We start from the raw sequence: 14,594 nt of genomic DNA on the forward strand, positions 1-14,594 counted from the left end.
ATTAAAAGGGAAGAGCAGTCACTGTTGTTTTACAGACCATCACAATAACTGATGTTTACACAGCAAGATCCAGAAATGCAATGAGAGAGAGCTGAACAATAATCTATATTGACAGTGCTGTTAAGCAAGGATTGTTGACCAGAATATTAGGAATGCTTGCCTGCTCTTTATGTAATGTTCGATTTGTTCATTGAGTGGAAATATCACACAGAGCAACACATGAGATTCCAGATGAAGACTATGATCCAATTATCCAAACAAAGAAAAATTATCTTTAAATGAAGCTAGTAAAATTAATTCCCCCTTTTCCTTTACCCTTAATAAAATTTAGATAAATATATCTGTATTATACTGAATATGTCTCTGCTAAGTTGGGGAAAGAATTTGTAATCAGAAATTCTATGCAATAATATACTGTCCATTAGGAGTTTTTATTTTAAAAGCACAGACAAAACATACAGCTAATTACATCAGAAACAGTCAAATGTTAAGGCTCCAATTCTACATGAACAAATGAGTTGAAGCTAAATTTTTTTTTACAAAAATACATAAAAATATAAAGGACTGACAATTGACTAACTGTGATGTTTATTATTGATGCAAGTGGTTCTAGCTGTAGTTTTATCAAAACAATTTCCCCAACTCCCCCCAGAAGCTTACAATATTTTAGTTGACTACATACAAAATATGTTTTTTTTTAAATCAATGCTATTTTTAAGCAGCAATTTGTAAATAACACAGGTCGAAACACATATAAACAGTTTTAATTGCAAAGGATAAAATATCTAAAAAAACGTTGCTTCAGAAATAATATTTTACATAGTTATCTTGTTTTAGTTTTTTATATATTTATATATAAAATATGAAGGTTTACTGTCATGGTCCTCCTCATTTATAATGAGACAGCCACCATTATGTTTTGGTGCATGGTATCTTTTTATGAAGTTTAGTTTTTCTTTTGTCGAACAAATGCAGCCAGTCATTGGTGGTCAGCCTTGACCAGTTCAAAACAATTCACAAGCTTCGAGTTTTCCTGTCATCTGTGCGGTTTTTGTGGTTTGATTAGAAATGCTGCTATGGTACACACCCACAGGACTGCGGGTAAAATGTCTTTCTCCCTACATTCTACTGTCTGATGAGATTAGAGAGCAGCAATCTTGCTGTTCAGCAGTCACTATTTCACTTTTGATTTTTGCACCAGCCTCCATCCATTTTGATTTTTTTGTTGTTGATGGTGATTTACTTATTACATTAAGTTGATTAACACATTCCATGATGGTTGTTCCTGTCAATGATGTCCACGGGTGTAATTATCTCTCTTCTCACTGGTGGAGGGGGGATTTTCATCTTGGGTTTGAAGAGATTGGACACATAGAAGGCCTGTTGGGTTAAGAACATTCTAGATTAGTAGGTTGAAGCTGTACCAGTGAAAACACACAAGTTTAACATGCAGTTTATTACACTTAAAAATGGGGTTTAACGAGCAATATCCCAATTAAACATTTGTAAACTTTAACCAGTCTTGGTGTTTCTTTTTTTTCCGATTGATTTTTCTTTGAATTTTCTTGAAAACTGTGAACACTAATTACATGGCGGGAAGAAATCTGTTGTGGTCTAGTTAACATGACAGGGATATACAAAAATGCACGATCGGATTTGTTGGTTTAGTGAATGTGTCATTCCTACTGTGTTCTGTATTAATTTAGCAGACTCAGGCTCCTCCCTGTCAATTCCCCAATTAACTTAAAGAAAGAAGAGTTGTATTCACAAACTACTCAGAAATATTCCAGACACTTCACACAATATATTTTCTCTAAAATCCAATTTCTGTTGTTACTTGGACATAAATGTGAAAATTGACAATAATTCTGTAATTTCTAAAAGAATATAGCAATATTGTATGCTGGCTCATCCATATAAATTACTATTTCCTTTCTTTGAATTCCTAAGAAACTACAACCTGTAAGGCTAATTTTCTATTGACTGTATGTTTTAGCATGAGAGCATGAAGTGGTCCCATACAGAACCTTACCATCTCCAATTATCCCCGACTATCCACAGCTCCTTTCCCATTGTTGCACACATCTCATTAATTGTTAGTGCAGGCTCTGTGTTTAATACATTAAAGGATCTGCACATTGTCATAACCCATCATTGTCAATATATAGTGCCATATAAGCAGAACTTTCCCATGTACACTGAGATTGGGAGACAATGTTCCCCATGCAGAGAAAGGCATCAAATTTCACTCCAGTATAAAGGAAAAAGATCCACTTTAAATGGAAAGTCAGCTGAAATACATATTATTTGGGTAAGAGATAACAATACAGCATTACATATTTCAGATAATATTGCTTAATTTTAATTTACTGTAACTGCTTGGACATTACAATATTACTATTTGAACTCTATGGTTCCCTGGGACTGTAGTGACTTTACCTTTTTACATGACCAACCATTGTGATTTTATTTCAATTAATTTAATCAAGATTGGCATATGGTCATGTTTCTAAATTTTCTTCGAGTTGCGTGTAAATAGACCCAAGCAAAGGAAACATCCCCTGGAGTTCACTAGCTTGAGATATAGATTGAATCCATTTTTTCAGTTCTCACCATACAGTTAGCAGGTTATGGCCTAGAGGCAAACTGCCAAAGATAGTCAATGAACGGATGCAATAATAAGCTAACATCCTGACTGCATGGTTACATCAGCAGACACAGTGATGTGAAAAGGATAACACCTGACAACCCCAGGAGGCAGTGAAAGAACACAACATTGTATAAGGGTACAAGGCCTGACAGGAAGTTTTTTACAGTTCCCAACAGACCATCAAGCTTTTCAAACCCGCAATTGTGCACTCTCCATTTCCCGGTCATTTAATTATTTTATTAAAACAATCCCATTTTAATAAAATATTTTTCCATATTCAATATTCAAGCTTCTCATGTATAACGCTCGGAAAGAATATGGGATGATCCACTAATTTGTTCTATTTCTGGACCAAAGGTAAATATTAAAAACAATATATACGTAACACTTACTTAAAGTTGCAAAGCAAAATCATTTATCAAGGACATCACAATGATTGTATAAATGCACTCTAAAGTACTAGAGAGCACCTGTGTTTTAAAACAAAATACTTTTCTTTCTGGCTAAGTTTTTGGAAAACTAAAGCCATGTCCTATGACCCCATCAAAAAAAATCCATATATTTGCAACTCATTCTATTCTCCTCCAATCTTCATTTCAAGCTGCACCAGATTGTTCACAACATGACCTGAAGCTGAAACTCTGACCTCATATCCTCTTCATTACAAAGACATTAATATAGCCCAGCACTCTTCTGTCTGATTGAGAATGTTGCAAGTTCAAGCTTTATACTGAGGAAATGCTGTTCTACTCTAAGAAGTTCTTTGTTTCACAAGTGACACTATATTACATCTTCACTAATCTGACAGGTAGGGATTTTTTTAAAAAGTCTGTGGCATTTTTCAAACAGCAGAAAGCCAGAAAATTGCTCATGATCCCAGAGGGATAAAGCAGGAAAAAACTATTAAAACTTGGACACAAACAGTGTCATATGGGAGAGAAAAACTGAAAACTGCGGGTACTGGAAGTCAGAACCAAAAATCGAAACTGCTGCAAAAACTCAGCAGATCTGGCAACATCTGTGATGGGTAAGCAAGATTAACATTTCTGGTCTAGTGAATCAGTTTAGGCCCTGTTCTGAAGAAGGGTCACTGGATCCAAAACATTAACTCTGCTTTCTCTCCATAGATGATGCCAGACCTGTTGAGTTATTCAGTAAAAACCGGAAGAACTGTGGATGCTGTAAATCAGAAATAAAAACAGAAATTGCCTCAGCAGGTCTGGCAGCACCCATGGAGAGAAATCAGAGTTAACGTTTCAAGTCCATGGGCCCTTCCTCAGAACTTGTTTTCCAGTAATTTCAGTTTTTGTCATACTGAAGGCCTATTTTGATGCAAAAAAGAAAAGTCAGACCTACGTGCGATATTCACAAGTATTCCTGGTCTTCCGCGTGCGATTGGTTACTCGAACAATGTCCAATGAGATGCCACCAAAAGGCACATCGCCCCCTCCCTTCCCTTGTCCACCTTCTACAGTGACTGTGCCCTCTGGGTCACCCTGGTTCACAGTTCCTTCACTCTCAAAATCCCGCCACCACCCCACTCCACCTTCCCCTGCAACCACCAAAGGTGTAGCCCCTGCCCATTTACTTCCTCCATATCCCAGGGCCCAAACATACCTTCAATTTGAAGCAGCACTTTACCTACACTTTTCACAATCTAGCCTAGCGCATTCACTGCTCACAATGTGGTCTACTCTACATTGGGGAAACGAAGCATAGACTGGATGACTGCTTCACAGAACATCTATTTTCTGCCTGCAAAATAAGACCCTGAGCTTCCAGTTGCCTGCCACTTTAACACACCACCTTGTTCCCTGGCCAACATCTCTGTCTCGGACTTGCTGAAGTGCTCCAGCAAAGCTCAGTGCAAACAGGAAGATCAAAACCTCATTTTCCACTTGGGGATCCCGCAGCCCTCCGGACTCAATAACAAGTTAAATAATTTTAGGGCCTGAACTCCCCCATGTCCTAGTCCCCCACCACACTCACCAGGCCTTATTATCACATAGTCTGTCATTACACACTACCTATTGGTAGTAACTAACAATCTCCATTAACAGCTATTCACTCTCCTAGCCAGATTGTTATCCACTCCTTTGTCTGTCCAACTGTTCTTCTCTCTGTTTGGGCTCTATTCCCACCTATCGTTTACTCTTTACTCCCCCATCCCCACCCTATTTTCTGCAGATAAACCAATATTTTGCTAGCTATCATCAGTTCTGAGGATGGGTCACCAGACCCAAAACGTTAACTCTGATTTCTCCGCACAGATACTGTCAGACCTGCTGAGCTTTACCAGCCACTTTTATTTTTGTTTCTGATTTACAGCATCCGCAGTTCTTTCGGTTTTCATCATAATAGATTAACTTTATCTCATTGCTGTTCAGAAGCCTTGCTGTGTACAGATTGGCTGCAGTATTTGCCTTATAACAAATGTAAGTATACTGCAAAAACATTAGTTGGCTGCCTATTGATTTTGAACACATTTTAGGATACTAATGCAATTTTTTAAATTTCTTTCCTCAAATCCATTCTCATACTTACAAAAACAGCACAACCTTCATAAAAATCAATATTCTTTTGAGCCTAAACAGAAACAGAAGTTTCCAGCCTGCAAGTATTTGACAAATACACTGTTTGTAGATGCCATTGTGTAATGTACATTCACACAATAACCTGGTCAAAGGATATGTCTAACTCTCTCTATTAAGTACAATGAGGATTCTTGAAATGGCCTTGCTCTATTTCAGGCAAATTCGGCTTCCTATACTACATTTCCTGCCCCATAAAATAAACTCAAGGGGATAGGGCGGAAAATATAATTGTTCCCATATTCCATAATCCATTTACAATAAAATATGCAGAACCATCATTCTTCCCCGTTTTAGCAGACACAAATGTGATCACGATCTTCTATTTTAAAACACATTCACATTTCTTTGTAAACCATTGTAAAGTGAAATTCAGGCTAAGTGCAGATGACCTTTAATATATTTTATAACCATTAGCATATTGCCACTCAACTACATTTGTGATACATTTTTAAAATATTTCTGATGATATCATAGGCAAGAAGATATTGCTTTTCTCTTCATAATTTGAGGTGGCAGATTAAAGAGAAGGCTGGTTTTGTAGCAATATTTAAGAAAATCATTCAAAAAGTAGTCCCCATAGAACAAAAGCTAGATATTCATATCCTGGTAAACCCATTCCTCCCTGTCTTCCACTCTGTGGAAACTCTGGGTCATAGACTATCAACTGTACATTGCACATGAGGACAGCCATAACAGAGGAACTGCTCATTTCTCTTTTGGCAGGTGGAGCTCATATTTTAAATCTTAGTGGTATAGGAGAACTGTTGTTTGCAGAATATAGCCTTTTTTACTGGAAGACAATTAAATAAATTCAAGTAACTACTGGAACCAATGAATACTTTGAAGCAATGCACTGACAAACTGAGTCACAAAGTGACAGGACTTAATTCTAAGAGCATATGTAAGGTCATAATGGGCCATCCACCATACTAAGCTGATCATTTTTTCCAGGAGACATAAACAGTTTATACTGTCAATAACCACAATTGCTGCAATTCCTTTCCTTTATTTGTAATGCTGGACTAACAAGCGTCAACTCACCATCTGGGAAACAGCTATTTCTATTCAGAAGCATCAGCTCGTTGGCTACAGTGAATGTGAAAGGATTAAACAGGAGTCAATGGTCAGCTTGTATCTTTTGTGTACTGTATATTGCTAGCTTTTATCCTATGTCCATTATGTACAAGAGGCACAGAAATGATGCACTGTGTCTACAAAACTGGTATGGAATCAATGGTCACTTTTATATGAATATATAATTCAATAATTGGAAAATTATTACTGTACCTAAGTTCTGCCTCAAAGTAATTCATGAACATAGAAATAGAGTAGATGGGCTGCTCCCAATTTCCTTGTCCTTGCCTTGTTCGGTTTGGATCCACTGTTGATGTTCGGACTCCAGTTTGAACTATTATCAGGAACAAAGTTGAAAGGTTTGGGAAATTATTTGTCCCCTTTACTGTTAGATCCGATTACCCGAAGTTGCTGGGACATGTAAAAGCATGTGCTAGAAAACTTGATAGAGCTATTGTACCAGAAGAACTGGCATGTGGGACAATGCCCCTTCTCCACTGTGGGTAGTAACCTGCTAGGCAGTCTCAATGGTGCTGCAAAAGTGCAGGTCTGGCCCATTCCTCATTTCAGTACCACGTTGATAACCCAAGTATTTTTCAGCTTTATCTGGAGATTGATACTTGACTGTGTTCACTAGGACATTTTGTACAAACTTTGAGAATAAGTATGAAAAAAATTCCCAATATCAGCCTCAACCTGAGAGCCGCCAGTATGCAGAACTTAGGGCATAAATATCAAGTGACAGTACATGCTGACATCGTGTTCATGGTAGTGTGAACGATAGAGATATTCACATCACCAAAGAACATCATGCAGATGGTCTGTGCCAGACCACCTATTCTTATGGAAAGGTTCATGGAGAGAAAGATCATTGACTACAGGTCCATCAGCCAGTGGTCTACACTTAAATCTTAAGAGACCCTGCAGGTACAGGAGATGGTAGACCCTATAATGCAATTTTCTAAGAAGGCTTTCAAAGTCATTGGGCAGACTACCTCATTGCCGGAACTTTCAAGCAAGCATCAAGGCTGACGAAGAAAAAGGCCTGGACCATCAAATCTCTTCCTACACTCCTGAGACTCAAATCCTTTGCATGTTGCCCTTTACAAATCATCTTGGCAAAATATTCTCTTTGGTTTGCCACAAGTATTCTGGTCTTTTGGTGCAAAGAGTTGACCTTGGCCAAGAGCTGCAGACTTGCACGTTCCAAATCTGCAACTACATGCCTGAGAGAGGCATTAAAGCTTGAAACGGGCACTGCAGAGGTGCAATTAGCAGTACGTCACTGAGGCCTTTAGGCCACAGATCAAGAGGTTCCAAACTGTACTATCAAAATTATAATAAGGCATCTTAGAGGAGAACACAGTGTATGAAGAGAAGTTCATTTCTATTGCACTTCCTGGAATTTTCAACTTGAAAGTTGTGGCCTTTGAGTTATATCTTTGCGGAGAAAGTGAGGTCTGCAGATGCTGGAGATCAGAGCTGAAAATGTGTTGCTGGAACAGCGCAGCAGGTCAGGCAGCATCCAGGGAACAGGAGAATCGACGTTTCGGGCATAAGCCCTTCTTCAGGAAGGGCTTATGCCCGAAACATCGATTCTCCTGTTCCCTGGATGCTGCCTGACCTGCTGCGCTGTTCCAGCAACACATTTTCACTTTGAGTTATATGCCTGCCATGGAATGCATATTATAAATATTAAGAATATGAAATTGCATTGGAGCACCCAAGAGTAGATCATGCTGCATGAGATGAGTAGAATTTTATTGAACTCTAATTTTCATGTCAAAATATTTTATAATTAACTGTTCTGAATTTTATGAATAAAGTATTTTTTTGGAAAGAAAATAGCCCCCAGTTTTTTAGTTCTCACTAGCGCTGGCCCAGATACTTTGCCATGTACAGGAAAGGCTTATGGAAAACCTGCTAAACAGCTGGCCAGTTCAGTTTTAATTCTTCCCAATAACATCAGTGCCCTTTTGCACCACCCAAACACCTCACTGTTTTGTGCACTGGCTAAAACACATTCACAAATACTTACACTATTGCACTAATACTTAATACTTTCAGTATCATTCTTGTATTTACCAATTTATACATTTCTGGTTCTGAACAGTGGAGCAGATCAGATGGACTGGACTACTGAGCATTCAAACTAATTACTGCATTCCGTTTAATGCCAAACTTTCTCATATGAATGAAGCTGCTTCTGAAGATCAATTTTCATACAGACAAAAGGTGTATTTAGGAACTTTTCTGTATGGAGTGTAATCAGTTGTTTTCTGCTGTAAAGTACCAGTGATAACCATCAAACAGTCTTTAAAATGAATGTCAAGTGATCATTCCAAACAGCTAAGAGTAATGGGGCTCCCTTCCAACATCTGGGTGGTAAAAATGCATGAGTCAGCCTTTACAATTTGAGCTCTGGCAGAACAATACAGTGTCATGTAACAGAGAAAGACGAGAGGGTAAAGGTCACAGCTTACTCCAGCATTATTAAGCAGTCGCAAAGTGCTCAGGAAGAATGTGCCTTTTACTCAGGATATGATGATCTACAGATAAAAAATATTCAGATTCTGTCAAATGAACCCAGCCAATAATCAGATATTTATTAAAATGAAGAGGGTCTGACTTTCCTACACATGGCATGTATGTCAAGAAGTGACAATTTGGTTATGTGTTGAAATTTTGGACTTCTCATTTGCAGAGTCATTTTGAGAAATTTTGAGTCATTTATGCCTTGTATTTAACTAGGTCAGAGGTTGGGAAAAGAAATCATAATCACATTACTTCCAAACTTCGAACAGCCTGAAAGAATTGAAATACCTATATATCTGTAGGTTTTTTTAAAAAAATTAATAATTTGAAAAAAGTAGTTCTTTAACAGTTTTAAGTAATTTGGTTTTGCATGTTTTGTTTTGGAGGGTTTTAATTAGATCTGATTCCCCTCTTTCTCAAATCAACCTTCACATAGGTTGAGCAGTCTTATTTCAGTCTAATGTACAAGCTGCTACTGAAAAGCTGAGATCTAAACACAATGAATATTTTGTTGCCTACTTCAGAGTTTTTTCATAGTCTTCTAATTATATGACCTAGAGCATGCAATTATTGTTGTCCACTCACTCTAAAAACCAAAAATCATGGACAACAGGAGAGGTGTATCCTTTATACTGGGAAAAGTAAATGATTTATAAGTCATGCACTCTCATTTACAAAAACTGCAACAAAAGGATCAATATCAAGGAATAACAGACAACAAAAATCCAAGTTCTATAATATTTAAAATGCCAACTATGGCTCAGTGAGTAGCATTCTCACTTTGGAGTTAGAAACTTATGGGTTCAGGTCCCTCTAGGGATTTCAGCACATGAAGCTTGGCTGATACTACAGTGCTGAGGGAGAGTTGCCACTTACTGAATGAAACATTAAACCAAAGCCCCATCTGTCCTCTCAGGTGGACATAAAGATCCCACAACTCTAGTTCAAATAATAGCATGCGAGTTAAGAACATAGAACACTTCAGCACAGGAACAGGGCTTTGAACCACTATGTCAGTGTCAACCGTGATGCCATTCTAAACTAATCCCATTTGCCCGAAGAATGAATTAGAATAAATATGAACAAGCTCCCTTGCATTTTAGAAACTAGCTGCTTCATAACCTGGCTTGGCCACTTTGTGATTCTTTAAATGACACTGAATCCTCCAATAATGAAGTGAAGCAGACAAGTCCTGAATTTGAAGAATGCCAACGAACTAGAAAATCCTATCCATGCAACACTTGGTTCATGGCACTATCAATTTAAAGATTATTCCCCACCAACACCACTCCCACACATCTCCCACCATCCCAATTATCCTAATTGCCGGAATGTATATTAATAACATATATTTACACTGATGCCAATCCCTGACTCTGTCTCAGCTTCAATTTCCAGGGACAAGAAAGGAAACAATATATTCAAAGCAACACAGTACTGATACAAATTAGAAAGGTTGATTCCACTGCAATTAAGAGTAATATATTCAAAACTGATTATTTAGGTCTTTAAAGCAATCACTGCTGTTATTTCCTCAAAAGAAATGTCTCCTTCTATTTATAATTCATATGTCACAGAAATTCTTTATTTAAAGGAAATGTAAATATATTTTTGATAATCAAGGAAGATTTTTAAGCCAGAAACTCAGGTCTTTAAAAATGAGTAGAGACAAGTAAACTGGTTCAGTCATTTATATAGAATAAATCAGTTTGAACACTTAAAACATGTGCTGGCAAATTATTCACATATGAATCATTCATTGGTGACAGATATTATCTTATCTTAAATAGGTTATTTCTGGGATTCTTAAAAATTCTTGTTTTTCAAGGAATTGCTATCCTAACCCAGGTTTATGAATGTATATTTTCCACTGAATTCAAATCTTAAACTTGTAAGCCCTTAATTCTAAATTTTTTTAAGACAGTCATTAAGTCTACATTCATCACATTCTTTCAACCAACTTTCAAGAGGGAAAAATTACTATATTCCCAGGCCAGAGGCATTGTGGATCACAGCCCTTGGAGATGTACTTCAACATCTTCATGTGAATCAACACCTTGTTTTTCTCCAGCATTCAATCACTTAAATAGCTTCGCCATCAGCCCCTTATTATCTTTTATTGTATCTTATAATAATACAATAAGCTCCCTAGACCCTGAGCATTTGATTGTTCAGGGTCCTTTTAGCATATCGCCATCTTTGTAGCTTTTGGAGTTGGAGTTCAATTATCACCTTTTGTACTGGCGCATTCCATAGTAAGTATGTCAAAAGAGTGATTATTGCTATTAAAAAACTATTTTATGTTCACCTATTTTTCAGATGAAATAAGCATTCTTTAGGGTCCTAACTAATTTTTGACTTGTTACTAAATGTTAAAACGTTTATTGTATTTTCTTTAGTATTCACAAATAAACCAACAAACAGATCATGTTTGCTTTTCTATTCAGTATTTAGTAGTTAATTGAAAATGTTAATATTAATTCAGGTTGATTTCCCTTTTTTCTCCCAATGTAATTTAAGATTTATTTCTTTTCAGTTATTTCATATTGGATTATTTATTCATCCATGTCTGCTTATGCTTGTTTAGATTCTATTTGCTAACCTTCTATTTGCATTCATTTCCATGTAGTATGCTTTAAAAGTATTCTATTTAGACTCAACTGGGGTATTGTTCATTCCCTTTCCCAATTAATTATATGGACCTATTTTCGCATTCCATTAAAATTATCTTTTTAAAATTAACTGTTGGCCTTCAGATCACACTTAACATTTTAACTTAATATTTTAATATTAACTTAATATTTTCTAAAGATTCTATCATCCAAGGGTGGTACTATTTAAGTTCTCTACATGTTACCTAAGACATTTACCAATTTCAAGTAAAGAAGTTTAATAGATCTTGCAGCTTACTTCATATGTCAGATGATGCAGCAACATAGCACTTCCTAACTTGGATAAGAAGCCACTCTGGGATTCCTAATTTAAATGTAATTGCCTAAAATTACTTATTAAAACAGACTACTATGTTTCATATACCCTTATCTATCAGATTAGAAAAGAATGAGGGAAGAAATACTTTGTATTTATATCTCACTTTCCACAATCTCATACATCCCAAGGTACTTTACAGCCAACAACGTGCTGTAAAATGTAGTCACAGTTGTAATGTAGCCAATACTTACAGTAAGGTCCCACAAAAACCTTAACAATTAAGTAAATTGATTTTGTAATAGTGACTGTAAACAGATTATCTAATCATTATCACAATATATGCAAATTGGCTGTTGTTTTACCTACCTTAAAATATTGGCTGCATTTTTGGAAATGCTAAAATAAAAATGTTTAACTGAGACATTCTAAGGTTATAAAAGATGCAATGTAAGTGCAGTTTCTTTTAACTTTTCTTCTCGTTTCTAATGTAAATATTGTCTAACTACTTAATTGGAGACTCAAAACATCTAAACAGATCCTATAACCAACAGTGTACTGTAGAAGAATTAACGCAAGTCCATCCACAGCAACATTTTGACCATAATGATCAAGAATTGTACAAAATGATTGTTATGACTAGGCTTTAAAGATTTGTCTTAAATTGTCTCTTTTGCCTTAAGGTAAAATAGAATGCCTTGAAATGGGAGAGAATGTAGTGTTGTGCTGAAGTCTACCAGGCAATAGCCATTATAACTAGGTTGCCATGGGAACAGGGGGAATCAGGAGAAGACCTATTGAAAACCAGATGCAGGCTTTAATATCTGAATACAAAGGAGAAGGCAGCTGTTCTTGCTGCTTGTAGACTCCAACTTTCAGAGGCAGTCAGACCGAAAACAGTGCTATGAAAGCTCGAAGAAAAGGACAGATTTTGGATTAATCACCAAATGGCATGCTGGTGAGGATGGAACTGCTTTTTGAAGGAACTTATCTTGTGGTGGAAAATTGAAAAGCAAAGAATCACGAGTGAATACCTTCCTGCTGGAAGTCCATTCAAATACTGAATGAAAAATAATTTGATTAAAAGGACAGTGGAAGATTGGGCGTCACCATGGTTTGAGTGAATTGGCCATGCTACATTGCCCATAGTGTTCAGGGATTTGTAGGTTAGAGGCATTATCAGGGGAAATGTAGAATAATAGGGTAGGGGTGTGGGTCTGGGTGGGATACTCTTTGGAGGGTCGGTGTGGACTTGTTGTGCCCAATGGCCTATTTCCACACTGTAGGGAGTTGATGACAGTGACTCAATGATTTACCCAGGTGGGACAGACATGCCTAATCATTGTGAGAAATTTAGGAATTTAAAGGCATTTCTATGTATCTGCTACAAATTTCCCATAGCTTATACATGGAGTGTGAGATTTTCAACTCTTAGGAATTTACTGGGGAATACAATTTTAATGTTTTTTTTGCTTAATAAGTCATATTAGTCAATGTTGATTTTATTTTGTTTGTTACAATAAAACCTTAAAGTGTGATATCTTATCATGTAAATCCTTTGAGGAGGTCATTGAAAAAATTATTTCTCTTTTACTACAACATCACAATATGATCAAACCAAGCACTCAGAGTCCCAAGTGATCCACACTGATTGATTAATGACGATTGCTGGTAGACATTATCTTTATACCAGATCTGAGTTGAACACACACTCACAAAACACATAATCCCAAGAGACCAAATTAACAGCAATAGCAGTCCTTTTTTCCAATGATGTTTACTGTGAATAACAGGTCCCTAATACTACATGGCTTTCTGCAAAAGTGTTAAGTTTTGCTGGGTATGATTCAAGATATAACATATACATACTTCTTCAATAAAGTGTAACAGACCACCACAATGGTGTTTGCCCTTATTTTCAATGGAATGAAACTCATTCACATTGTGGTTTTCTTAAATCTTGCAGATTTCCAAGTCTCTGACCTGATCAATAAGACACAGTATGTATCTAGCTGGCCAGTTCTGTTTCTGGTCAATATTAACTTCCAGTATGGCACTGGTAGGAGTAGTCTATAGGTCCTCTAACATAGCAGTAATAATTGACCTAATGTCAGGACACTTCGTCAGACCCTGAGTGAAGAACTACCTAAGAAGGAAAACCCCAGTAAAATTAGTGGATTTAAATTAGTAAAATCCTGGTCCAATACATTGTGTATACTTCAAAATTCAGGACCAGTATGAACAATACCTTCATTTCCATGTACTACTTTTTGGATGAAGAGTCACCGGATATAAAATATTAACTCTGCTTTCTCCCCACAGATTAGATTAGATTAGATTACTTAGATTAGATTACCTACAGTGTGGAAACAGGCCCTTTGGCCCAACAAGTCCACACCGACCCGCCGAAGCGCACCCACCCATACCCATTCCCCTACATTTACCCCTACATCTAACACTACGGGCAATTTAGCATTAGATGCTGCCAGGCTTGCTGAGTTTCTCCAGCAATTTCTGTTTTTATTTCAGATCTCAAGCATCCACAGTTCTTTGTTTTATTATATTGCTAATTTAAACTGGTATTTCTCACTGGGACATTATTAGATTGCAATTTGAAAGCTTTGAATTTAATTCAAGTGACCATACTGTGAGTATTTGTACTGCTGCACCAACATTTTGCAATTTTGCGCAGACTTTCTAGGAAATTCTAAAACAAAATGACAAAGATCTCTTTGCATTATCAACATTGTGACTGCATTCATCTGTTTCTAGTAAAGCATTTTCTAAGATATTTTTACAGAAGGTTTGTGAAC

General features: G+C 36.7%; 1 protein-coding gene across 2 annotated transcripts in view; it reads right to left on the bottom strand.

Moving 5' to 3' along the window:
• Positions 1-412: 412 nt before the first annotated feature.
• Positions 413-14,594, bottom strand: part of plpp3 (phospholipid phosphatase 3) — a 146,085-nt gene continuing 131,903 nt past the window's right edge. For both annotated transcript variants that reach the window (XM_043699110.2, XM_043699109.2), the window contains exon 6: positions 413-1,380. In XM_043699110.2, coding sequence (XP_043555045.1) covers positions 1,261-1,380 — 120 coding nt within the window. In that variant the 3' untranslated portion in view covers positions 413-1,260. The remainder of the gene's footprint in view (positions 1,381-14,594) is intronic.

This window comes from Chiloscyllium plagiosum, unplaced genomic scaffold (genome assembly GCF_037043375.1).
Source record: "Chiloscyllium plagiosum isolate Xiang-an unplaced genomic scaffold, Cpla_swu_hap1 HiC_scaffold_9, whole genome shotgun sequence".
NCBI classification, from domain to species: domain Eukaryota; kingdom Metazoa; phylum Chordata; class Chondrichthyes; order Orectolobiformes; family Hemiscylliidae; genus Chiloscyllium; species Chiloscyllium plagiosum.